Raw genomic sequence first — 28,000 nt, 5'->3', positions numbered from 1 at the left:
TCAGAGCAACTCCCCCTCAGAGGCGTGCAGTCTTTCTCCGCAGACTGGGGACTCATTCCGGCCAGAGAGGGCTAAAACACGAGAGAAGAGGGTCAGAAAATAAAGTACAGACTGCAATGGGGATGAGCTGAACTGCAGAGAAGAGAGGACGGTCGCTTAACTTGCCCGTGTTATTAACGTTATGCGGGAGAAACACGACAGTTTAGCTTGCAACGCTCCGCGGCGACAGTGATTTAACATCAAAAACGTTAACGGCCAACGGTCGGAAGTACCTGAATACCTGCAGTGTTTCGCACTAACGTTAGCCTCGGCTTGGTGCAAACAGCGGTGACATTGAGAGACGAGGGGAGATATTGAGAGGCTGAGCGGGGGACAGTAGAAACGGGACGGGAGAAAGTTTCTCAAGCTTGGCGCAGACACAGCGGTTAAACAATGCGGCTGACCCCGACAAAGTCCCTTTCATCGGCAGCCCTGCTAATCCTGCTGGTTGTCCGCTGGTCCGACAGCAGTAAGTAAACAATTACATGCTAGGTGGCTAGCTAGCTCGCTAAGTCCCCTTTGACATTTGTGTTGTGGCTGATGATGATTTATTAAGCGTCACTAACGGCGCTATTTCGCAACCTCTCTTCAATATTTTCGTTTTTTGGGAGCCACATATTGCTCAACTCCTGAGTTCTTTGACCTTCTTTTATTCCTCTAGGGTAATTAACACAGTGTATTTTCCTTTTTTAGTTTCATTGTCTCCTCAAGAGGCAAACCAGTTTCTGAGCAGACACAGAAGAGCTAATCAGGTTTTCGAGGAGACGAAGCAGGGACACTTGGAGAGGGAGTGTGTGGAGGAAAGGTGCACCAAAGAGGAGGCCAGAGAAGTGTTTGAAAACGACCCGGAGACTGTGAGTATATCAGCAAGAAGTTAGTTAAAGCACCAAAACACCGCTTAAAGTTGTATTCTGCAGTCCAGGTTGCATGCAGGTCCCACCCCCCTACAAAAAATAGAACATGGTTGTCATAACATCATATTAGGCTTCTTCTACTTAGGCACCGCAGTAGCAAAAACTATTATAAGATGATTAAAACACCATCATTATTATTAGTTTATATACTGTAATTTTTGCAACCCTGTATTTGTTATTTACCATAAAGCTGCAAAGTCCGTTGTTGGCATCATGTTCATATTGACTTCAAATTGATGGCTGTAATGTGACAGTAGACTAATGATTCATTATCTGGGCTGCTGGTGTTTATGCTCCAATAAGTCCAGAATGCTGATAGCTATCACTGCAACATAATATTCCCATGTCAAGGACTTGGCATGTTGTCTGCTCTTTTTGTTTGTTTCTGTGACAGACAATGAGTCAGTGTGACTAAGCTTTAGTTTATGAAATACAGTATTAAAGAAGACGCTGCTATCCCTACACTATCCCTTCGCACAGACAGTCTTCTGTTTGATATAATTTGGCCCCGTCTGCTGGAGATCTGCTTGGCTCAGGTTCCTGCCAAATATGGGTAACACCTGGATATCTTTTCTCCATCTCTCTTCTCATCACCTGTATCGCTGTATGCCTACACATGCCCACTCTTACATTTCCATACACAAATGCATGGGAATGATGCAAGCAAACTCTTCTGATTCTGATTGGTCTCTTTGGGAGCTGATAAGCAGTTTTCTGTGCAAGAAATGGGTTTCATTCAACACACCAATGCACATTGCCACACTAATCAGTATACATGCTCCAACCCTGTTTTTCTGTTTTAAGTTTACCAACAAACAAAATCCATTGCACTGTGTGTGCTCAGGAATATTTACTGCAGATTAGTTTCCATTCACGAATGTGCAGATCAGCCTTTCCATCCATGTGAATACATAAGCCTATTGAATATGTAATACATGTGCTGGATATGCAGACCAGCTCCGGAGATATAAATAACCTGATGTGTCAGAAAACGTGGAACATGGGCTATTGAGCCAAGAGGTGTATTCATTCACTGGCTGAGAGTGCAGACTTTTAAGTCTTTTAACAGACATCTGTTTGGGGTGTGTTGCATGTGTCAGTGTGTGTGTGTGTTTGTTATTCAGTAACATAAGTTATTGTAAAGACTCTTGCCCAAACCCATTTAAAAATATGAGCTGTCAAGAAATATCAGCAACAAGTGTATCCTGACAGTGTTTTTGTTTGATTTTAACTGCTTGAGTTGTAAGTCAGAGATTCAAATGAAGTTTTAACTGCACATGCAGGGAGTGTTTGTTAGCATAGTGCTGGTGATGCTGTGCTCTTCAACAGTCACTTTGACCTTTTACATTTTGGCATTGTGAATTTTAGCAAAGAGGGAGTGAATGTGGCAATCAATGATTCAGAGATTATTTGTAAGATTAGCCAAGTGGAGCGACATAGACGCTGAGGGAGGGAGGATTAAAGCAAAGTTGAGCTGGGTTTAGAGGAAAAGGTGAAGTTGGGTGACGTGCCTTCTAGTTGAGTTTGAATCAGCTGGACGCACATCACCAGCAGAATAGCGTTTGTGTGCCTGTAGTTTTGTACCATGTCGTGACACAAAGCTGCAGTCTCATTCATAGCTGCATTATTCATTCTCAAAGAGCCCATCTCTGACTCTGCATTTTCCTCTGCTGCAGCTTTCCGGCTCTGCAGAGAGAGGAAGAGTAGGGTGTTCCTGCCTGGATACTCATGATTATCCATGGCAACGAAAGCTATCACTCCAAGTTTCTGGTCTCTCATCTGTTAGGCAACATTTTAAAAGGGGGATGAATAGTCAATAAACTTGTTGGGCACAAGTTTAATAATAACCAAAAACTTGCTCTATGACTGACCATCAAATCAGGGTTATAATCAGGTTTTGCCGTGTAACATGTGACTGGCTTCAGTAAACTTTATTCTGATTACTAATTATTACAAATCACCTTTTTTCACCTCAGCTTCCTGCATCCGGCTCATACTGCAGCATAAGATCTCTAAAGTATCTATGCCTCCAGATACAATCTTTACATTGGTACATCCCCCTAAATTTTGACCTACATGTGAAGGAACACTGCAGCCAGCAGGTGGGAGGGATGCTACAACTATCAGGAATGCAGAGAATTCTTAGGAAGCCCCTGGCAAAGGGCCGCACCCATTAGATAGAGCCCACACATACACACACACACACACACACACACACACACACACACACACACACACACACACACACACACACACACACACACACACACACAGATGACAGACTAATAATACTGAAATCTCTGTCCCGATATAACACACACACCTACACACATACATGGACAATGCAACTCTTGAAATTAATGATTGTTTATGAATCACTTTTGCCATGAATAGGAGCACAGAGATCAGGCATAAAACAAAACCAAATCCTAGATTATGTCAAGTATTAACAGAAACCTCCCTTCTAATTGCAAGCATCTGTTTAGATTATCCTGTTCTGTTTAGATTTTTGTTTATACGCCTACGTAACTTTATCCCTCTCTCTTCTCCCTGATTTAGGACTACTTTTTCCCCAAGTACTTAGGTAAGTTATCATTCTGACTAAAACCCTTCATCTCTACTCATAACAGCCATCTTTTCAGATTATATCTTTATAATCTGTTCATTTTAATTTCACTTTTGTTTCTGTCTAGCTTGTATGGACAAGTTTGGAGACTCTGAAAAGAAGAAACAGGATCTGGTCACTTGTGTCCACAGTAGGTTTTATCCCCTCTTGTCTGTCTGTCAGCTTCACATTACGTGTTGATTGTAGGTCTGTGGACGGGTTTATAGAGTCCTTGAAAGCCCTTTTTTTAACCTACCCTTCCTTTCTTCTTCTTTCTGTCTTTCACTGTGCAAGTATTACTACATCCAGAGACAGCCACCTAGTTGTAGTGTGGGGTTGGGCTGCACTGCAGTATTACTGCTCTGCATCACACTCACACTGAGGCATACACTCTCTCTCTGTAGAATATGGAAGAAGAAGGAAATATGATGAAAAGGTGCAGAATTTTTATGTCAACTCCAGGTCAGTTTTTGCAGTGTTACACACGTAACTGACTATGTGAGTGTGCTATATGTGCGTGAGCTCAGGTATCTGTGAGTAACATTGCAGCACTTTGCTACAGTGATGCTGCACATTGGTGAATGAGTAACACACCCCTTCAGTCGTCACATACTCCCTCACCACACACTGTGCGTGACTGCACCAGCATCTTCGTGAGCTGGCTCAGTGGAGGAATGACGTGGGAAAAAAAGTCTGACGTGAGTGGAGCACAGGATTTCTGCTGCATCAGGATACAAGAGACCTGGACCAACCCGGCTTTGCTGAGGAGGGAGGGAGGGGGCTGCAGCATTGTAATACTTAAAGATATGGTGGTTGTAGCCCCCCCCTTCCCTTTTTTTTATCTATCTGTCAGCACACTGTCTCTTTCTCACTGCAAATCTCTGCCCATCTGTCCCCTGTCTAAGTGCAGTGTACGAGTGGGTGGCATGGTTCCCATGGGTCCTTGATATCTTGGAAGGGGGGGAATCAAGGGCTGGAAAGTTTTTGAAAATAGATAGAAATAGACATGGGTAATTGAAAGTGCTTGTATTTATATATATTCTGTGCAAAAATGGAAATTATGTTACAGTAATTAACCTTGATCCATGTCTCAAACTATGTGCTGTTTTCTGCCCTTGAATTTGAGGAAATTGGGCCTGGAAAGTCCTCAAAAAGTCCTTAAAATTGATGTTTAAGAAGGTGTGGGAACCCTGGGGTGGTATACCTTTATCAAAGCAGATCGTGACATTCCACTAATTCCATTAATATAATATTAAAGACGTGGGATGTTACAAACATGGATCATTATGGAAAGCTACAGTTTTGGCTTAATATTTGCATGTGCCAAAAGTTGATGTCATTGTAAGCACAGCAGATGCATTTCTTCCCACTCCTCCATTCTATTCCCTTTGCAGTCAGCAAAACACTCAGGTGTTTTGTGAATTGCTCTGCAGACAAATAGAATCATTAACAACATAACACACAACTTAACACAATGTTTTCCCATTCTGTAGCATTTCGTAAGCATTCCCTATGTCTGACATAAATCATTGCTGCTCTGTAAACTTTGGATGGCTGAAAAAGTAATTGTCATATTAGTACTGAAAATATTCGTTAGTTGGAGCTGCCTTCAACTTAAATGAAAACAGTATATCATAAAAAACCTTTTATAAAAATGTCTCAAACTCTCATTTTGAAGCAGCGAAATCCTTCTAAGTGTACAAACGAATCTTTGTGTACGTAAAAGTCCATTTATTTATGACAAATTTACAAAAAGTTAGATGATGCCTGTATTTATTCAGAATTGACGCAAAACAGCCTATTCATGCACATATGCAGTTATCATTAACAAATAAATCATCTTCAAATCAATGTACTATTTCAGGTTGATTTCAATTTATGATTGCCCAATACAACAGAATGACTAATACATTATGAAAATGTAACCTGATATTGCAGCTTAAATGTTTTTCAGCGTTGTAGTTTTTTTTTAGAGAACAGTCAGTTATGGTGACTCTGCTGCCAATGTACATAATCCCAACCTCTGAAATATTATGGGAAACTGATAATATAAATAATCACAAAAAATACATCTCACAGTTGAAAGTGTGATGTAGTATTAATATACATAGTACTGTATTGTGCGATTATCATCCAATGAAAAATGGCTTCATTAGAAAGTTGTACCTTTGCGTTTCATATGTTTACTAAGCTTGCTCTCTTGCTCCCCCCATTTTCTCCAGGCACTGTCCTTTTCTGTCTGTCTGAACTTCTGCTAACATGCCCAGACTTGTTGAGCACTCAGACTTCTCTGCTTGGAAAAGGATACTGTACAGGGAGAGAAAAGATTTACACATTGCTCACTTACATAAGCATGCAGTGAAAGAGAGCTCAAGTAAAAATATTGAAAAAATAGGACAAACAGAAATGTACAGATAGTTGAATATATGTCCCAATATCCATAAGATCTTGCTACAGGACAGGTATGCTGGGAAGGACTGAATTAGGGTATCTCTGGCACAAGAGCTTAGCCAGCATTAGGCTATTTATATTGAACTCCTGATATGCAGAACATAAGAGATGCCCTTCCTCTGTCTGGTATCACTTTACAGTTACACTTACTGAATTCATCCGGTTTGTACAGACTCAGTTTTAAAACAATATTAACACTTTATACTCTGCGTCTGTCTGTCTGTCTTTGCCTCACAGATATTCCAGACCAGTGCTCTCCTTCTCCCTGTAATGAAAGAGGTACGGTGCGTTGCGAGGACAAAAAGGGCGACTTCCTGTGTCACTGTTTTACAGGCTGGACAGGAGCCAGATGTGAGAAAGGTACTGTCATCATTGTGGAAAGTGAGACATAGTGTGTAGCTGGAGCTCAGCAGAGGTTGAGTTTTTGCACCATCATTCAGTGTCATTTCAAGGGTCTCTGGATAGATGTCTGGCCTTGCTTCTGACAGCCAACTGCTGTCCCATCCACCGATGGAATCACTTTTGTCCCATATTTGTCAAGTAATGTTATTGTTTCTCGTCAGTGGACATCTTAGTGGAGCTGTAATTAATTTGACCTTGGCAAAACTCAATTTCCTGTGTTTTTGTTTCACTTTTATCTTACAATTGCTACTGTTATTGTTCACATGCATTCTTAATATCCAACTACTGCTGTTATGAATGATGCATAAATGGTGTGTCAGGTCAATATGAACTGCATGTACGGGAACTGTGGTTATAGAGTTCATAACAGGAATCCATGAGTCTCTTCAGAGGTCAGAGCTAGTTACTATGTACAGATATGTGAACAGGCTGCATCTCCTCTAGAAAAAAATAGGGATTCCACTTTTAGAAAGAAAGTTTAACAAATATTAAGTGTATAAGCAGAAGTGGAAAGCATACATAATTTATGCACACACACTGTGAGGGAGAAAGAAACATATTTCTCTGATTTATGGCACAGCCGTCATTCCACACATTTCCACTGTGACTCATCCTGCCACCTTACTGTGAAAGGAAACCAAAACAGATTCAGTTTGACTTGGTCTGAGCCTTTTCCACTTGACGACCGCACTTCTCCTAAACACTCAGCTGCAACACTCAGCCACAATGACATAGTGTGTCAGTTATTCATAAGGCGTTTAACAAAGTACAAATTCATAGGATAATTATGTGAGCTTTTCAAACTGACAATTCATGCAGTCCACGCCTATTCAGAATTCCACTATTTAATGTTCACAACTGGTTATGTTCAATTCAACCTGATCCCAAATTACTATGGGAAATCTTAACACAAGCCCAACAGTCCAATGCGGTACACAACCCATGATGATGTTTTTCCTGCATTCATGTTGACTGTACTACCATTCTATTTGCAGATGTCGACGAGTGCAGCAGGAAAAATGGAGGGTGTGAGCATGAGTGTAACAACACTATGGGCAGTTACCGCTGCTCCTGTCACCAAGGCTACATGTTGGTAGGACGCCAGATGTGTAATGGTAAGCCGCAAACCATAGATGCACGTAGTCTAACAACTGTACTCATGTCAGTACTGTCGCTGCAAATAGCACTGTTTGACTGAGTCAGTCTGCATTTTGAATCCACATAGTACTATTAAAATTTGTATTTTATCAGTTATTGTTATATGAATATTTTCAATTCATTTTCAAGAATTTTGAATGTGTGAGTTTTTTTGCAGTTGAGGGTGCTAAAGTAATCCAATGAGAGTGTTGTTGTCTTGTGGCATGATTATGATTGGAAGTCCATAAAGAATGAATTCATTAGTTAAGGCAAAAACACTGTACATTACAAACTCATGTTGCACAAGCAATAATTGTTTAAACCCACAGACATTTAAAGTTTTGGGGTTTCCACAGAGAAATATGCATAAAATTAGGATAAAGACATTTAGAAATTTCCATTTGATTTGATGGTGCAGCCTCTAAAAATAGTGTCTTTGTTGTAAATATTTATTTCAGTGTTAAGTGTGAGTTTCAGTCAAATGCTTGAATGTATTGTGTACTGTAAATGATGTTGAAAAGCAGGGTGGAATAATCTATTGATCTAATCTTAAAGCTCATTTTAATATTGGGAAAACTTTGATTGAAGTGGTTAATCAACCAGGACAAGAATTTTCTATTTGTGTCTTTTTTGACACTAATGAGTAAAGGTACAAACAAAACCCCTGCATATCATGTCCTTTCAGCTGAGGTGTTGACTTAAGGTTTTCTTGTGGTATTGAATTTCCACCAGTCTTTGATGTGTCCATCTAACCACATTTTATGTCTTTCAGATGTGGATGAGTGTGAGGACACAGGTGTGTGTGGAACAGCACGATGTGAGAATAAGAATGGCAGCTATGATTGCTTGTGTGATATTGGCTATGTCTACGACAATGAAACCAAGAGCTGTGTTGGTAAGTGTGGACGCACACACAATAAAATGTACACACACACACACAAACAGACATAGTTTCATTAGAAGCGACTGAGGAGCAGCCTCAGCCTCAGCAGGACTTGACGCAGCTGTGTTGCAGGGTCAGGAAAGGAATGCAAAGAAATTTGGAGACATTCTGTATAAGTAGGTGACAGGTCACTGTCCACTGTTGTCCAGTCTGTCTCCAAATTAATTTCAGGAGTGAAATACACAGACTGACCCTGTGATTCACCTTGTTTTGATGCATAATGTAATTTCCAGAGGGTCTTTTTGATTTTAACTTTGGTCAGGACAGAAAGAGTCATAAAAGCAAAGCAGAGGAGGAAAAGCTGAAATGCACTGGTCAGAATTTACAAACACAGAAGACATGCCATAGGTTTATAGATTAGAGAAGTGTTTGTTATCTTAATCACACCAAATCATGCTTTACACATCCCGTAACTTAAAGGCCCATGACAGCTATCTGTGAAATCATGCAAAATCTTGAGGTAGCCTTGGAGCTCAATGACTGTAAATAAGAGCTCAAAATATACAAATCTGATCTTACATATGTCAAACAGGTTATATCCCATGTTCCTCCCAAAGTGCATAGTAAGGGATTACATAAAAACTGCTCAACATACACTCTAATTCACAAGAATGAACACCAGTGATAACGCCAAAAAATGTTGTCTTGTTATTTAATAAGATTACACAATAAGATAAAGTAATCATAACATCAGATTTGTTCATAACATGGACAAAGACTTCACTCAGTCATTAATCAGTTGTGTGCTGTGTTTTGCTCTGCAGTGGAAACCAGACTTTTCATAACCTCAGTGTCCCCCCTCAGAGAATTAACATTTATTATAGCCAACCTCCTCATGGCCATGTAAGGTTATATATGGAGGAGGGAGATACCGCCCAGTCATCGTCAAAGACCACTTGACTCAAGTGTTGTTTGCATTCCCTGATATGTTGACGGGAAAGAAATCAGATTCTTTCTTTTTTTTCATACATTCTTGTGGAACTGATGTTATTTTGATCCTTGAAAGTTGGTGTTTTGACTAAGTCCACCACGGATGTGGCTTTGATAACTTCATGAACTGTCTGCTTCTCTGTAACCCTTTATACCCCAGTCATCACTTTCATCTCTCCTCCTCTTTAATTTCTTCAACCTGCTCTGTCACCTCTCAGATGTGGATGAGTGCATGGCAGGTGTGTGTGCTGAGGAGTGTCTGAACACTCCAGGGAGTTTCCATTGCTTCTGTGATGGTCGTCAGGGCATGAAGCTGAGCCAGGACCTCAGGAGCTGTAAGGTGAAATACATTAACTGTTGCATATTAACCAGCCATTTCAGATTTCAGCTTCCACTTTTATTGTAAAATGTGAATCGTAAGCAACTTCTAGCATCTGTTAAACCATTTGGATGGGGTATCTGTACATCCAAAATGAAACTGAAAATAATTTTTTTTTATATCTGATTGCCGGTTGTTGGGAGATGTCACACACCTATAAACTAAAAATGGGATTGGACTGTGTGTGCAGGAGCCTGTTTAATCAATTTCTGTTTCAGTCAGCACCTTAAGTCACTGTGGCTACCGCTGACTAAAGTACCTAGGAGGCTCATCGTCTCTTAATGGTCAAGGGTCGATTTTAGAAAAAAACTTACATGAATTAATCAATTTTATTTTTTAATCCATCCATCCATTTTCTGCTGTTTGTCCAGGTGATTATGAATTATTGTTATATTGCTGGGAGGTGCTAAAAAAAGTAACATTGAATTCTATTTTTTTTCCATTACACTTTCATAATTTGGCTTCTAGACTCATGAAACTGATATTAAATTGCGTTCTTTGTGATAAAAAGTCTTAAATTGAACTTGGTGAACCCTTCAGAAACTCTGTTGTATGAGTCAAGCTGCAGCTTGTATACTGGTTCTAATGAAGTGGCAAAATACGTTATCTCCAGGTGGTTGTTTGTGTTTTCTCTTCCAGCCTATAACTCCCTGTTTGTCGCCGTCTCTGAAGAGGAACTCTCGTTCTCTTTACCTGGGCCGCATGTTCAGCGGTGTGCCAGTGGTGAGGCTGCGTTTCCGCAGGAGGATTCAAACTGGGTGAGAAAATTGTTCTGTCTTAATGTTCAACACTCTCAACGATTGTCTCCTGACAAACATATCACACTTGCCCCACATTTAAACCTTAGTTACACTGAGTGGAAAGACACACAAATGATTGAGTGGAGTGATCACACCTCTTCCAGCTCGCTTTATCATAGCAGTGAATGGTGTATATGTAAATAGTGTAGTGATCGCAACTTCTTTTTGCCAGACTTGTTTGTAAGTGTCAAGTATTTTTGCAGCAAAATATCCTAATGCTTCCTGAGGAAAAATGTTGAACTTGAACCATGTTACCTAACTTTCTGCTTGCTTGTTGATTTTTAAATGCATTAGAAGATAAAATAATTACTTTACTACTTTTTTATAAACAATAAGCTTCAGCTGGTCAGAGGTCTTAAAGGAGAACTTGTTTTTTACCATACATAGTCACTTTGTGAAGTTATATCAGCAATTCTAAAAATAATTTCTAATATTAGCGGGGATGAAAATGCCACTTTTATCAGAGTGGGTAAAAGATAAAATTATTTTGGTCACTAAAAGGAATTTCCTGTTTCTCATCTACCATCTCTTTCTCTCCCTTCTCTTTTCTTTTTCCTTTTATTTCACATGTATCCCACCTTACCTCTTCATTTTAACTTAATCATTCAAACACACATGCACATACCTCCATCTCCACCACTTCTAGCTTTTCAGCAGAATTCGACTTCCGCACCTACGATCCTGAGGGGGTGATCTTCTTTGCTGGAGGTCACCTAAACAGTTCCTGGATCGTACTGGCAATGCATCAAGGGAAGCTGGAGCTGCAGCTGAAGTATGGCATAGTCAGCAGAGTCACCAGCAGCGGACCCATCGTCAATGACGGCCAGTGGAGAAAGGTTAGAGGTTTCTGGCAAGGGCCCATCATGGAAAGTAATGCACTGTCTACAGTAGCTTCAGTAGCTTATTGAAAGCTTCCCAAATGTCTCATTTTCCCATCAGATCTCGGTGGAGGAGCAGGGCCGCAGTCTAGTGATTAAGATTGACAGGGAGGCTGTCATGAAGATCGCAGTAAATGGTGATCTGTTTACACTAAAGAAAGGCATGCATGAACTCAACCTCACCGTGGGAGGAGTCCCTTTCAGAGAGGATGGCCTCGTCAATCAGGTGTTTATTTGCACATGCTTGTGTATTTTCTCGAAAACAAAAGGAAATGTTCTTTACATATTTCTCAATTGTATTTATTTTGTAGGTGAACCCACGTTTGGACGGCTGTATGAAAGAGTGGCGGTGGCTGACAGGTGAAGACACCTCCATTCAAGAAACCATTCGGTCTAATGACAACATGCAGTGTTTCAGCACAGAGGATCCTGGAGCATACTATCCCGGCACAGGATTTGCTCTCTTCAACATCAGCTATGGTACAGTGTGTGTGTGTGTGTGTGTGTGTGTGTGTGTGTGTGTGAGTGATGCATAGCATGTTGGGGGCTTGCATAACTTAGTCTAATTTCTTCTTCCTGAAGCAGTTAGTCAATGTTTCATTTGTTTGGATAACTATGAGTTGGCTTCCGCCATCCACTACACTTTTGTCAACAGTTTGCCCAGGTTTTGTTTGTCGATAAAGTTCATGACTTGCTGTTCTTAACTTTCTGTTCTCCACACTTCAGAATCACAGAACCTGAGTGTCCAGTTGAAACTGCGTCCAACATCTGCTATCGGAGTGCTGTTTGTACTTGTGCACCAGGACAGAGTCCCTCTCTCCATCGCTCTGGCCGACTATCATCCTGGCACCGATGAATGGCGAGATGTGAGCTCTTTAAATCTCAACCCGCATATGTATTTGAAATTAGTTTGTTACTGTGTGTTTGACTTGAAAAACTGACCTTTTGTGTGCCTTCAGTTTGTTCTGGTATCCGCAGGTGATGCCATCATTGCCAGCTCCCCTGCTCCACTGTGTGATGGTGAGAGTCATGAAATCCAGGTGACAATCTCAGGCAACCAAACCTTACTGCTGGTCGATGGCCAGCCTGGACGAAGTGAAGACACCCAAGTTCCTACTGACCTCCTGTCTCAATCCAGCACCTTCATAGGAGGCCTCCCTGGTGAGGGCACACATGTATACACATTTTGCAGGATGTTGTTTATTTGTTATGAAGGGTTTTATTTACACAATATACAAGTTACTAAGTACCTTGGATGGAGCAGAACATGGTTATAAATTATCAGTAATTAAAATTCCTAATTATTGAAACAGGAATTTAAAGCTGGCATACATGATTTTATACTAAGGTGGAAATGAATGTGTCATAATTGATTCATACATTGAAAAATAAAAATGTCAGACATTTTCTTTTTTCAGAATATTAGAGGTTTGTCATTTAACAAACATACATACATTATTGTAGGTCATTCATGCATTTTACTTCTGTAAAGAAAAATGTGTGGTCTAGAATATGTACAGAAACAAAACAAGTATTTTGCACATTTTTAAAGTGCAAAGCCACACAAGCCTTCTTATATCCAGTTTTCTTGAGCTGATCAATGGAATAACCTAAAATTTAGGTTTTTCTGCCCAGTCTCTCTAAACACTCTGTCACAGTTTCCTTTGTTCTGTTAATGACTGTGTTGTACAGTCTCCAAAACATCCAACACATGTCAACAATAAATTACCTCACCCAGTGAACGATGAGAAGATGATGTTATGCAAATTCATAAGTGGCTTACTTTGTTAACTTGTGCTATAAATATATATGTATGTAGCAAACCATAGTTGTCACTTCTGCACTGAGTAAATAATTTTGCCAGAAATTACTCCAACATTCCCTGAACTGGAAAGAAAATATAAAATGGGTTTTGTGTTTTTTGCCAAATTGTTAGACAGTGCCTTGAAGAGAATAGTCATGTATATTGATTAAAGGTCCAAGTGTTGGTTAATGTGTTTGCTGAGTCTGACAGATTCAGCACTTTGAATAATACTGTTTACATACTTGTGGTTAGGTCACAGTTAAGGCACCCACACAATCCGTCATGTTCTCTGCTTGTTCACATGTTGTCATTTTTTCCCTCAGATGACATTCCTCTGGTGTCCACACTGGTGTCAGCGCCCTACAGTGGATGTATGGAGGTCAGTGTAAATGGACAGTCTCTGGACTTGGACCAGGCCATCCATAAACACAACGACATCCGCTCACATTCCTGCCCCCTGCTGGACTCTCACCAGTGACCAGCGTGTCACTCTGCCAAAATTGATCCATAAGCAGTTGATTGAGGCAATGGGGATGATATCCAATATATTTATAAAAGCTTTGAGCAGTGGGGAGATGTTTTAGATTGGAATGTAAAAAAAACTAGACCCAGGTATTGTGGTGCAGGTGGAGCCTTAGCCCAGGATCACCCTGTCCTTTTACTGTGATGGCACTGCTTCCTAGAGGCATTTGCAGGGATTTTCACGGTATTGTAAATCAGTAGGTTAGTTAGTTAGCCAATGGGCAACATCCCCTGTACTAGGCAGAAGAGTTGGGAATAAATGCTGCACAACATTGCCTCAAGAACTGCCCATGTATCACAGCCTTGTAAGCCCACAAGAACACACAGGGCCTTATCCAGATCTATGTTAAATAGTGGGTCTTGGGTCAGGCATCCTGTGCCTGGCATACGCCTGGCATCCTGTGCTTATATGCAGATCTGGCTGGAACTTTGTAGGCAGAGTGACTCTTCACTGCAGCAACTCAGCTGATAGAGCTGTGGTCATGTTGCTTACATCCAGTTCACCTAAGGCCCACGCTCACAAAGCTTGAAATAATCAAGTGCTAATGTAGAATCTGATGAAATGAAAAAAAAAAAAATGGGGACCAGCTAAAAAAGTCCTACATCAGCCGAGAAACTGTGCAAACAGGTGGTCAGATCTTTGTGAGTGTTTGGTGTATAACGATTTAGGGGTTGATTGGGGACTAAATCAATATTATTTGCTCCTAACAAGCTGAATGCCCTCCTTCACCAGAGCATGAAGGTGTGGTATTAGGCACAACTTTGTGTTCTGTAGAAAACCTTGCACATTGTTGCAGGTAGAAATGGACTGCCACGTGAAGCCATTTTCTTGATTTCCATTCGACGAAAGCAGCACTCCATGTCTGCCTGCAACCTTAAAAATCAACCGTGTGCCTACAAAAAATAACCAACCCAAACTTCTCGACAGCTTCCCTCTAAACAGGTGAACCGTTTCACAAAGGTGCAGTACTGTAACACACAAACAGAGCTAACACTTTTCCTGATGAAATGTTGTACTCATTACATCTAACACACTATGCATTTCCACCTGTGCATTTTGAAGTATTACAGTCTGTTAAAGAACTGACCGACAACCTGATTCTCAAGAATCTTTAATCTGACTTCATCACAAAGGCCCCTTCTTTCCCTCAGAATCACCCACTCACAGTTAATACCTGCCATATACAATTTGAGGATGATAGATTAGTCACAGAAGCACAGGGAGACAGGAAGGGGCCCGCTCCATGAAGGAGAGAGAGCACTGCATCAATCGCACCACACAAGCTACTGAAAGTAAAAAGAGTGCGCTGTAAAATACTGAATATGTAAATAATGTGACTGTACAATGCTTTATAGAAGACAAAAAACAAACACTACCTTATGCTCACTGAGGTTTTCTGCACATTTAAGTTGATCCAAAGTTAAACACTAATCCATGATTCTTTTCTTGAAATGGGAATTGGGAGACTGTGAGAGCAATAGCCAGGGATCAAAGTACCGTAACTCTGTAGGGACTGAGTTTTTCATTTTATAGGTGCTGAGCAAATCAAAACACAATAAAAACAAAGAATGTCAGAGGAGCATTGCGATTGAGAATGCCAAAAGGGCTCCAGTGTTATTTTACTTTCCTCTCTAATGTTTCGTTTTCTAGTTTTCTGATGAATGAATGCCAGAATATAGAGCTTGACGTTTTAATTTTTTTTTTAATCATGTGTTGTATATTGAACTTCTCTTTAGTTTTTATTTTTCATGTTAACTGCCAGTATGTGTACAATGCTGAGAGAAGTCTGCCTTTTGAGTTTTAACTTCCTTCAACAGTGAAAATCCTATTTAAAAACAAAAATAAAAGCAGTTGTATGAACATTATAGAGTAAAATTGTATTTTCAAAAAAAATGTTTGTATGCTGTGTGGTTATGTTAAAGATAAACTTTTCATGTCCTGCTCCGTGTGTGACATGTCATTATTGTCCTAAACTCAAGGTTTACTTACTGAACTAGCTTTTGACGATACAGCTTGTAAAAAACGCTCTTTAGCAAATGGAAGTTTCTATGGTATCTTCACATAGTATAAATACAATACATCTGTCATGTGATCACAAGTGGTTGTATATGTGATTGACATTGTAACACCTCTTAAACCAACTGTTGCATCTGTTTACAGTGCAGCCAAACAAGCTCTTCATCTAACCACTCACTATAATAGTGTTTCTGTGAATTCCTTGTATTTTAATCCAGCATAGGATTGGTGGACTCTGCCATTAACTAAATGAAAAATACCAAATAGAGAGATAATTATAGAATGCAAATACTTTGAATGGCTAGTGTTGGAAAAAGTGGCAACCATAAATAGCATCTAATACAGGGTTTGAATTCATGAAAATCCTGGATTATTCATTTAATTCTGTAGGTGGTGGTTGAGAAAGTTGATGAGGGGTTACTTTACCTCTGACACCTATCACGTGACAGATGTTTAATAAAACCCATGATGACAACTGATGCAGTTACATGTGCTTAAAAAGGATTTGTTCAAAAGCTCTGAAAATATGTAGTAGGTGAACCTTGAGTTTAGAATAGTTAATCACTCCCAAGGTAAAGAGATAACCTCCACGCCAATGAGTTAGGCTACATTATCAGGCAACTGAAAAACTTTCTTTTTTTTTTTAAAGCAAGCTCATTTAAGTGGTAATGAGGGAGTAAAGGTAAATGCTGACATGTAGTGCAACAGTAGCCTAAGTATTGAAGAATGTCATAAAAAGTCTGGTAACTATCAGTACTGTGCAGTGCCTACTTCATGTTTGCTATCATAAGTCACTAGTTATACCAGACCAAGTAAGGCCAAAGTAATAACACCAGAGTGTATTGAGTTGAGCAAAATCATGTTTTATTGCAGGGGCGGAGCCAGACATTGTGAGCATTCGGGGCTTAGCCCTAACTTCAGTCTATATTCTGGGAACATGCTCCATTGGGGAATTTTTTCCCCAGTCACAGCATTACACCACGTACACCATTTGTACATCATTTGGGGAAAACATGATAGTTGCCCAGGAAAAAAATTCATCCTGAGCCTGCATCATCTTAAATTTCTTTTAAGGAATAGCATCATAGGATAAACAACATGGACATGTAGTGTAACGTTATCATACAATATTTTATTTGATCTACTCCTGATCACACTGTTCTCATTTCCTCCTCTTGTCTTCTTCTTTCACTCTCTCAACTCCACTCATTTATCCCTGGAAATGTCCGCCACTCAAAGAAAATATAAAACAACAAAAACAAGATTTTTAATATTTCTGATCATAAACTGAAGATGTAAAAATATTAAATGCATATCTTATTCTCTTACACCTGCTCCACCTCTGCTCCCCTTTCTTCCTCTTTTCCACAATCCTGTCTTGTAGATGAAGATACATTGTAAATGGACCACATTTCATATCCCTCCAACCTGTATAGAGATAACTGGTGTCATTTGTTTTATTGTTGAGTTTATTGTAATCATTCAGTCCTTTTATGGAAGGTGTTTTACATTTACAGATTACACATTTATACACAGATTGTCAATCTGTTCACACAAATAACATTGGGGCAAATCTACCTCCATACCTGTTCCTCTTCCTCTTCACCTGCTTTCCCCACAAGTTTTCACATCCCATTTCCCCTTCCCTTCTTCATTCTTTTCCTCCCCTCCTCTTTCACTCCTTCCTTTCTACTCTTTTCTTCACTCTTCAAATCCAGACTTCCTCCTCCATCCTTTTCTCCTGGTTCATCATCACATATTTTCCTCCTCTCTCCTTCTCTTAACTTTAGCTTTTCACTCTTTTCTCTCTGCCCCAATCATCACGTCACCTATTGCTGCTTCCTCTCCTGGTCCACAGGTCGCCCTGTTCTTTCCCCTTTGCTCTCTTGCTCATTTTCCTCTCATGGCTTGCCCAGTGCGCGGAAAATGAAACCATCAAGTGTTTTGCTTCAAGCCTGAATGCTCAGCGAGTGGTCGGGTGACCTATAAATGGCTATTACCTCAGTAAAGTACTAATAGAGCTCCACTGATTTGCCGGTCCAGTCAGAGCGGAAATGACACCAAGTTGAAGTTATATTATAAACTTCATATAAGATTCAAGGCTTTTGGGAAAACATCTGGGGCTGAAGCCCCATAAGCCGCCCCCCTGCTCCACCTATGTTTTATTGCTTATGAATTCAACCTTTTCTAAGAGGAAGACTGTTATTTCTTCTTTAATAAGTTACGTAGTCTTGATTTAAGGTGAAACTGCAGTGAAACCAACTGGTACTGTTAGTAAAAGTACTACTGGTGATATTTTTAAATGTGGGATTTTAAATGTTTATTTCAATATTTTTGGGAAATTCACTGTCTTGCTTAGAGATAAAATTGATACTACTCACATGTTGGTGCTTCTTTTTTACCACACAAATACGAAAGTGGTACTGATATTCTCTTCTGACTGTTGGCAGGTAAACAAATAAGCGTATTTCGAAAAATGCTGAAGCCTGTACTCTACATCTATTTTTATGCATCAGTGAATGTAGGGATTTCTAATAGGTGCCTCTTTAATACATAATGTATTTCATAGCAGTAACAGCTACATACTCCTATCTCACAGCAGTTAGCATGCATTATCAATTATATATACAGTAGGCTATATTAACTATAAAGTGCACATTAAATGATTCAGCAAAGTAACAGCAACACCAGCATCATTTACTCCAGTTCACATTTCAAGAAAGCCCTTTTAATTGCTTGTACGGTAGTTAGCATAGTGAGATAAAACACAATACACCTGTAATTCAATCAGCACAAGGTTTAACAGAAACAAATGTCAGATCACAGTGAAGTGTATTAACCTATGTAATATCTGAAGGCCAGCTTAAGGCTTGACGGAAAAGGTGGACAATTGGGGAAATACGCTTACTCGCTTTCTTGCTGGTAGTCAGATTTTGTTATGTTTGGAAAGAGCCAGGCCAGTTGTTTCTCTTTTTCCAGTTATAATGCTAAGCTTAGCTATGCTTAACAGCTGCTGGCTGTAGCTTCATATTTACCTGTAGGTGTGACAGAGGTATCTAACTTTCAGCACGGAAGAAAATAAGCGTTTTTCTAGGACTGTTTCCATTTAATGAATACACATGAAATAACTTAGTTATGTCTATACAATCACACTAAATAGCTATAAATCTGTCTCTCTTCAGTTCGAATCCATCAGACACATGAGACATAGCATTTAAATCAGGAATTGTGATGCTCACTTGAGTGTTTTCCATCTACAAGGTCACCTATGAAATGTCTTGTGCTACATTCAGTCTGACCAGATCAATGTTTTTTCACATGCCCCATATGTTTTTTCTGAGACCTCAGCAGGCGTAAGGAGGTGGTTTCTCAAAGGGGCTGTAGGAGGATCCATAGAGGACAGGAGCGTTGGGAGTCAGCATGAAGCCTCCTGGTTCTTGGTTGGCTCCCTGAGGTTGTGGTTGGGTGGGAGCCTGAGAGGGCTGCTGGTTCTCCTCAGACGGGCAGGAGGTGGAGGTAAGGCCTCCCTCAGGGATTAGCTGGGGTGTAGCAGGTGCCTGGTAGTTGTTGTTATGCTGAGGGAGAGGAGAAGAGACAGGGAGTGGTAGGTTGTTGCAGTATGTGGAAGTAGAGCCAAAGATACCTGAAATTATTTCTTACATTTTTATGTGAGGTGTGGTTTTTACTTTGATTTGTGTAGTTTGGTTCTCTGGTAGCAGCCATAGAAATATCAGCAAAGATTAGACACCATCAATAATAAATTTTACACATTTCAAACAAAGTCACTATGATATAAATAAACCAATGCATCTCCTGAATAAGGGTGGTTGGCTTATTTAACAACTACAGCAGAGGTCATGGTTCAGTTTATGGCCCATCAATCAGGCATTCCTGTTCTCAACAGGCTCTTGGATGATCACTATCACAGTCTACAGCCGTGCCAGTTGTTCTGTGAGGGTGTTTGGACCTAAATTGCCAGTTTTATTTTATTTATTGTTGTTTGTCAGTTGTTTGGTCGTTAAAACATCAGAAAGTGAATAATGAATATAAGGTGTTGTTTTCAGATTTTGTCCAGCAGCCCAAAACCCAAAGATAGTCAGTTTACTACAAAGTAAGACTGGAAAAAGTAGCAAATCCTCACACAAGTTTTGCAGGTATCCATCTGTGTATCCATGTGACGTGGCAGCAGTGCAGATTAATAGTTTTCTCTCTGGTCAAGTGCTTTGATGTTAGAGTGGAACAGCTGTGCAAGTGCAGCAAAAATAAATTTGAGCCAGTGATACTCATCTGTTTGCCAAACCAATAGAATGGAATGTGAAATAGGTATTTTTTCACAGGAGACATTTTTACCTGTCGCAGCAGGTAAAACATGAGTGTTACTAAAAACATTTGCAATGGCTCTGTTCTTTTTAATTTCCCCGATGAGCCATGACAGTGTAACAGTGAAACCACAAGTGTACGATATCATGACCCTGAAACTAAAGCAGCTAAATGGAATTCAGCCAACATTCATTTTATTATTTACACCTGTGCTTTTCCTACTGTGTTTTTCACTGAATGTTTCTTTTTTCTTTTTTTTTTTTTGGTTTCTTGCCCCCACCTGCACTGGTATTGGATAGTTGGGGTAGGCGGGCAGAGTCTGTCCTGAAGGACAGAAGCCAGCGTAGGTGAGCATGTGCTGGGTCGGGTTGTACAGGATGTGGGGTGGCGGTGCCGGGCTGGGAGCCATCTGAGGAGTCGGCTTCTGCTGCAAGAAACAGCAAACGTGTTTGGGATAAGATGGTAAATCATCAAAGGAAGCTGGAATGCAAATGTGAGTGAGTGTGCCCCAGTTACACACGAACCACACACACTTCATTATATAAGAGGTATGACAGCTGCCTGTTGTACTGTAGGAACCATAATAATAAAACCAGGACCATTAAGATTAACACAATAAAATCAAAGATTTTCATGTCTTTGAAACAGATTATTAGACTGCTCTTCATGCCTGAAAAACTGCATTTTAGATTGAGTTTAGAGTTCCTTCAAGTATGAGCAATACAGATATCTGCCTATGAAGCCTTAGTAAAGTAATAGAGGAAAAAAAAAGTTAGATTATTAAAAAAAAAAAAAAACATTAAAAATGCAAGTATACAGCAAAGTACATTATTCAGTTGATTCTTTTCGACAGTTCAATCTCGTGTTAATTCAGGAATGGTAGTGATCGGATTCAGCTTAGGGCGCTTCCTCTTTCAGTGAAAAATCTAAACTTTAGGGAGTTTTGAAAGAAGCTCTAGTGAGAGACATTGTAAGTTCAATTTGTGGTTATTGAATTATTAAAAAATATTCTAATGACACTTCCCGATGGTTTACACAGAGGCAACAAAACAGCTTGTTATTCTGTGTGACCTGTGGGCAATAAGGAAAGGTAACTAGTATTGAGCATAATAAAAAGCCTTCATCATCAATGTAATACTACAAGGTTTTTATTTTGCTCAGTACTCAGTCTGCCTTTACATCTTGTCTAACTTCTTGTCTATAAAGATTTATAAAGGACTCCAGCTCACCATGTCCTTGTATGCTCCGAGGATGGCAGCAGTGATAATGCCCAGGAACAAGCCAATCACGTTGAGCACCACTGAGGCCCACAGCAGACGATACAAGTGGATCACATCCCAGCAGCTGCTGACACCAGTGAACTCATAGTACTGTGTGTGGTACTCTGTGCTGGAGGAAGAAGAGAAGAGCACTGGTCAGTATTTTAGTTGCTATAAATCACAAAGCATGTATACCTCCCTCACAGTTGATATTTTGACCTGTCACAGCAGGAGGTGCACAGGTGTAATTAGTATCACTAATGGTTATGTTTCATTCAAGTGTATCACTGGAACAGATGATGATAAATGGAGTTCAGCTCTTATTGATTTAATGATTACCACTGTATGAACACCACTTTCCACTTCATATCACAGGTGTTTTAATTTCAATTCTTCCAGACAAGGAAGAAAACAAAGAGCACCGCACACTGTCCATCACTTGAACTCACTCTATTACATTTTAAACCTTCCAGGCAGCTGTTTATCAGCTAATGACTGAGTGATGCTATGGTTGCAATCAGGAAAATACTTTTTCTGAAGCTCTCCATCCTTCATATTCTTCCTTCCTTCAAAATCTTGGAAGGATAAAAATATAAACCTCCGCAAGGCAAGGAAGTGCCAAAATCACATGATCCATGTCAGCCTGTGTGTGTCTTGTAAGAGTGATTTTCCAGCAGCACAGCCTGTACATGCAATTTTGGCAGCTAGCACAGAAATCCAGGACAGTGATTTTCCACCAGGCCCTGCTGTCATTTATAATTAAGCTCTTCCAGTATAGATGATGGATGGTTAATCTACATCTCTATTTCCTCCTCTGAGCAGACATGTGATCACAGTCTATCTTCAAAGTTTTTTTCTCACTTCGCTGTGAATAGTAGGAAGTCACTTGATAGATATGTCTTATTGCTCACAGACAGCAAAGAACCTTTTCAGCCTTAAGTTGGTGCTTTAGCCTGTGAACACCTTGTCGCTCACCTCTCACAGTTGTACAGGTAGCAGCAGTAGCAGGTGTTGCTCCTCAGTTTCAGCTTGCATGCTTTGTCGAATGAACGGCACGTCACCTGCAGAGTCAGTGAGGTTTGATGACTTCAAATATTCTCCGAGCTTCACTCATTTGTATTATGTTTTATTAACCTCATGGAAATGATACAAGTTTGGAGAAAGAAACACATGACCAGAAAGTAACTGACTGTATGCCAACATGTATCCAGAGTCTCTGTTTGCTTGTAATTTGGTTTGATGACAAGTGTTTGTTGCTGTCAGTAAATCTGTGCAGTAACATTATCTGACCACTAGATGTCATTACGCACTATGTGAAACTTTCAACGAAGAACAATATATTCCTATATTAACCTTAAAATGCATTCAAACCATCATTTACACCATTTAAAAGACAACAACTGAGACACAAAGGTAAAGCAGTGTGGAGGAGGAGGAGGAAGACTACAACTAAAGGTGAATAAAAACCACAGGTTAGGGTACTTATACAGTGCAGACAATGTCAGGTGGTATATGAAGTGTATATACATTACAGCATACAACACGACTGAGTACACCCCTGGTCAATATGACTAAAATGTTAAGTAATTAGAAATCCTTTTCATTTAATTCAATTATATTCGTTTTTAGACAAAGAACGAGAAGAATGAAGCCAAATTCATCTGAAAAGCACAAATGTTGGACTAATTAAACTATAAGGAAAGGTCCATATTAAAAAACTGACTGCAACAAAAGTCAGTACACCCTCCATTCGTGTGATTCCAGTCATTTATTTTTGCCATATTTTGTATGTCGGCCTTTATTTTTGATCTATAAATGTCATCTTATCCCCCACAGCTTTTGCACTCATGCAGCTGCCGGATCAGTCACTGACAGATGATCCATCCTTGTGCTGAGTCAGAAACACTTACCCGTCTGTTTTTCAGTACAAAGATGTGTAAATAACATATGTCATTTTTCAAGGACGACCACTGCGTCTTCTCTTATTGGTAATTTGGCTCTTCTTGTACCATGTGGACCCATGTTGCATTAGACACAACCCAAACTGAGGAAGCTGATGTGATGTTCACAGGTTCTTTTATAGTCTTGTTCATGCATTTAGCCTTGTACCTTGCCGTGTACTCACTCTTGTTGCAGTTAGGTTGTACTTTAGGGCCTGTATTCAATGTAGTGTAATCAAATACCCTACACTTCTACTTACAAAATAAGACAATTATTGTAAGATGACACAGTAACATTGTAGTCATATTGCACACAGGTGTACTCAGTTTTGTTGTATACTGTGTGTATGAGAATCACCTCTGTGTAGTAGCTGTCGTAGGCGTAACCCGATCCACTGGCATAGAAGTCGCACATGTCCTCCTGCAAGGGTCTAATGTCCTGTATGTGTGAGTGTGTTAGAAAGATCAGAAAGAGAGAAGACTTGTTAAATACATAAGCCACAATTAAACAGGGACTGAAGTACAAGTTAATCCACTTATCATACAGCACAACTGTTTTTCTTTAGAGTAGATCTCTATGATTTAAAGGTTTGAATTATATACTTTCCCTTGTGTGTCCTGTAAAGTTACATGTGTGTGAATTTGAACCATGTGTCCATCCTCCTCCTGCTTCTCTGTCACTGCAGCAGTGAAGGTTTACAACATGTTCTTGCTCTCAAAAGTGTCCACTGCACCGGACTGCAAAACCTCCAGCACTAAACCTCACTGGACTTTATATAATGTGAAAGGTAATAAAATCATTTTCATTGTCCAAAGCCTTGGAGGTGCAATAAATATGACTTTTACTGTCCCGTGAGCACAAAAGAAATATATCTGCAAGGGTTTGATAGCACTGCTGATCAATATCAGTGACTCAGGGCCAGGTGCTGGGAGGTCCACTGTTCCTGGTCCGTACTCATTAAGATACTCATTAAAATTCATTAGGCTGATGTGACAAACTCAGGTGTTTGTGTGTGTGTATCCAACATTTGATGTATCCAGGGATGAAGCAACAATGGCCTTATTTGACCTCTCTGCATTTTCAGTTCATTCCCACATAAACAAATGCAGATATTTGCGCAAATATAATTACACACATATAAATTTCATCTGGAGTTTTACTGTGGGAGAGAAAGACAACGTGCTGATAAAGTGACAGATTATGAAAGTGCTTTTTGACTTCTTGAGGCTGCTACTTATTAAATACAAACATTATGTAATAGTTGACATAGATGTATATGTAGTGGCAAGGAGAGAGAGGGAAACAATATTTGTGGAATTGCATTTTATGTGATACAGTAAATTTCAATAAAAGATATATTCCAAAATATTGGGTGAAACTATAAAACAGCCTGAGCTTTTACACTGCCATTGCGTTGTATGAATAAGGTACTAATACCATAGTTAGCAGTTGTTACTGGTACTTAAATATAGATACAGTAGAAGAAAACTAGAATAATTGGACCTATGGGGACAAGGGAGTAACTACTGGCCATTTTAGAGGAAAGGAGAAATAAATGCTTTTGTTTGACACTTGATAATAAATCTCTGTAGTGTGAGTGGAACTGAGCTCCCCTCTTTTATATTGTATTTTTTCCTACAAACGAATAAATTTTTTAGTGAATGCAACTACAACGTACAGTTTACATTACACAGTAAGAATAAGGTTGGGGCTGTAATATAATGTGGTTGTTTTTTTTACTCTTTATAGAAAATTGTAAACACCCCATTTCCCAAACTTTTGTTTTCTAATGTTTTACCAATTACTGTGTGTACACCAAATCATGGAAAATATATTATCTATTCTCTATTCTGTTAAAATATGATATGAAGATAAACATGTTTTTATTTTAATGTAATTGACTTTGGTTGTTTATTATATTTACTGTATGTTTGTTTGAATCAGAATACAAGAGTTTACAGTGGATGGATAACTTTTGGTCACATGTAATCATCCCTGTTGTGCTGAATGTTTCCTTCAGCTCTTCAGGTGACCCAGCCGCTCTCTGCAGGTCCGGCACTGAGATGAGTTTATCTGGTTCACATGTCCAGAGTCAAATCTGTCTGATTGCATCTACAAAGTTCCTGATTTTACTATGGTGTCTGTGCCAGTCTCTGATTGGTGTGTGAACGTGTCAGAGTTTGTTCAGACAAAAAAAAAGAAAAGAAAAGGCACATGAATACATGTAAAACTTACAATGAACTCTGAAGCGATGATCCCATCCACAATGGCGCAGAAGAAAGACGCGATGACTCCGATACTGATGAAGATGATGGCTGCCATGAGCTTAAGGAGAGGTGGAAGAGGATGAAGAGAATGTATGGGAAGAAAAAAAAGAGGATACGGTCATGAGAAGTAATCTTGGAAGAAAGAAAAAGTAACCACATTAGAATAAATAAGCATCAAAACAGTTATGAGATTATCTGTTTGTGTTTTGTGTTATTTGAATGCACAACTACTAAGTGTCTTTCCATTACTTGGAAACACATTTCTGACACTTTTCTTATTCAAATAAAAAAATTCTCAATAAGTAAATGCACAAAAGTTGAAAAAATTAGTCAAATAAAAATGAATCAAGAAATAAAGCCACTAATAATTGGTAAATCTGATGTGGAAATCTTGAATTTGCAAATTTCCAGTATTTTATTCTGTTTTAATTAAGTTCTTAAACATAACAATAAACTCAAAGTTTACAGAGGTAAACATAAAGACAGAGGACACATCATTGATCACTTATTGACATATGTACATTTATTTATAAATCTACTTTCTACTTTTTGCAATATTGTGTCAGAATATCGTAATTTAATTATCCTGAGTATTTAATATTTTTTTCTTATTTATTAATTCATATGCTGGAATTTGTATGATATAAAGGCAAAATCCAGATTGAAGTCAAAGTTTATGTAAGCTTAGTGTCTCTGCTGGTGTGTGTCCTCGTCTGCAGTGTCAGGGCTGCAGAACGATAAAGGAAATGTACGGCCTCTTGCTCTGCCAACACAGAGGTGCTTTGTGGGTAATTTATGGGGAAAGAGGCAATGTACAGGACAGAGGGACAGCCTTTTGTACCAGCAAGGTCAATCTAATTCTCCCAAACTGAAACACACACACACACACACACACACACACACACACACACACACACACACACACACACACACACACACACACACACACAGCAAGGAACAATCTTGCACATTCAAACAGATCTGTAAATTAAGCCTAAGAATCTGATCACTGATCAATAAACCCAAATCTCAACGATGTGAAACACTTCTCTTCTATAAAGCTTCTACTGTAAGACATATGACACACACACACACACACACACACACACACACACACACACACACACACACACACACACACACACACACACACACACACACACAAACAGTTCAGTAGACCCAGCTGGCTGATCACAGATGTCTGATCATAAACTTTATCACTGAGCATCGTTTCCTGTCTGTTCAATCGCTCCTCCAGGACCAAACCTCCTGCACTGAAACATAAGATTAAACACACGCACTTTGTTCTTTCATCTGCTGTATCCATCTACCTGAAACAGCATATGGGATAGGCTTCAGCAGTTTGTCACAAAAATTAAGAACAGTTTAAAAAACATGTGTATTTCTATCAAGGGCGTAGGTTTGGTGTCAACATTGATAGGGACACAACAACCCTGTCACCCGTCCAAAATGGTTTAAGTGTGATGGATAATGGTTCAATTGCTAGGGCAAATAATAAGGGGCTTAAAGGGCAGGCTTGACAAGTAAATCTGTGTAGCACTATGACGTTTTTATGCTTTACTATACTATGAGTATGCTATATTATGTCTTACTGTAGGCTACTATGATGTTTTTATGCCATTTTATAACTTACTATACTTTGATGTTTTTGTGAAATTTAATACCTTCTTATACTATGAAATTTTCAAACCTTATGATACTAGGATTTTTTATGACATACTATACTGTGACGTTTTCATGAGAAATTATGCCTTCCTACAGTATACTATGACATTTTATGTAAGACTATACTATGACATTTTTTTGACATTTTATACCTTGCTATACTATGACATTTTACGCCTTACTATACTATGACATTTTATGTAAGACTATACTATGACGTTTTTTATGACATTTTATACCTTACTATACTATGAAGTTCTATGCCTTACTATAATATTATGTTTTTATGCCTTATTATACTATGACCTTTTTTTTTGACATTTTATGCCTTACTATACTATGACATTTGGTGCCTTACTATAGTATGACATTTTTTTTGACATTTTATACCTTACTATACTATGACATTTTACGCCTTACTATACTATGACATATTATGACATACTATACTATGACATTTTTTTTGACATTTTATGCCTTACTATACTATGACATTTGGTGCCTTACTATAGTATGACATTTTTTTTGACATTTTATACCTTACTATACTATGACATTTTACGCCTTACTATACTATGACATTTTATGACATACTATACTATGACATTTTTTTTGACATTTTATACCTTACTATACTATGACATTTTATACCTTATTATACTATGACATTTTATGCCTTACTATACTATGATGTTTTTATGCCTTA

At 39.1% G+C, this 28,000-nt stretch overlaps 2 protein-coding genes across 2 annotated transcripts in view; one reads left to right on the top strand and one right to left on the bottom strand.

Annotated features, from left to right (window-relative positions):
- Positions 1-15,878, top strand: gas6 (growth arrest specific 6). Its single transcript, XM_022767884.1, has 15 exons — positions 1-508; positions 733-893; positions 3,513-3,537; positions 3,647-3,709; positions 6,247-6,369; positions 7,407-7,526; positions 8,321-8,443; positions 9,640-9,761; positions 10,440-10,558; positions 11,247-11,436; positions 11,540-11,704; positions 11,790-11,958; positions 12,205-12,344; positions 12,438-12,639; positions 13,606-15,878. Exons 1-15 carry the CDS (start codon positions 433-435, stop codon positions 13,758-13,760), a joined length of 1,953 nt encoding a protein of 650 aa, XP_022623605.1. The 5' UTR covers positions 1-432; the 3' UTR covers positions 13,761-15,878.
- A 3,287-nt stretch (positions 15,879-19,165) lies between these two features.
- The window catches only part of tmem255b (transmembrane protein 255B), a 25,565-nt gene continuing 16,730 nt past the window's right edge, over positions 19,166-28,000 (bottom strand). Inside the window, exons 4-9 of the mRNA XM_022767791.1 lie at positions 25,577-25,666; positions 23,699-23,779; positions 22,376-22,461; positions 21,371-21,530; positions 20,422-20,565; positions 19,166-19,396 (exon numbers count right to left, since the gene is read on the bottom strand). Of these exons, the coding sequence (XP_022623512.1) occupies positions 19,166-19,396; positions 20,422-20,565; positions 21,371-21,530; positions 22,376-22,461; positions 23,699-23,779; positions 25,577-25,666 (792 nt within the window). The remainder of the gene's footprint in view (positions 19,397-20,421; positions 20,566-21,370; positions 21,531-22,375; positions 22,462-23,698; positions 23,780-25,576; positions 25,667-28,000) is intronic.

This window comes from Seriola dumerili, unplaced genomic scaffold, assembly GCF_002260705.1.
Source record: "Seriola dumerili isolate Sdu_G_001 unplaced genomic scaffold, Sdu_1.0 BDQW01001299.1, whole genome shotgun sequence".
Classification (NCBI taxonomy): domain Eukaryota; kingdom Metazoa; phylum Chordata; class Actinopteri; order Carangiformes; family Carangidae; genus Seriola; species Seriola dumerili.
Note: the sequence above shows the minus strand (reverse complement) of the source record. Positions and strands in the feature narration are given on the sequence as shown.

Excerpts from the sequence above, each read along its gene's own strand:
- gas6 (XM_022767884.1), top strand. The coding sequence starts at position 433 with ATGCGGCTGACCCCGACAAAGTCCCTTTCATCGGCAGCCCTGCTAATC. Across the intron at positions 894-3,512 it reads TTGAAAACGACCCGGAGACT|GACTACTTTTTCCCCAAGTA; the intron begins GTGAGTATATCA and ends TCCCTGATTTAG. Across the intron at positions 12,640-13,605 it reads CTTCATAGGAGGCCTCCCTG|ATGACATTCCTCTGGTGTCC; the intron begins GTGAGGGCACAC and ends TTTTTCCCTCAG.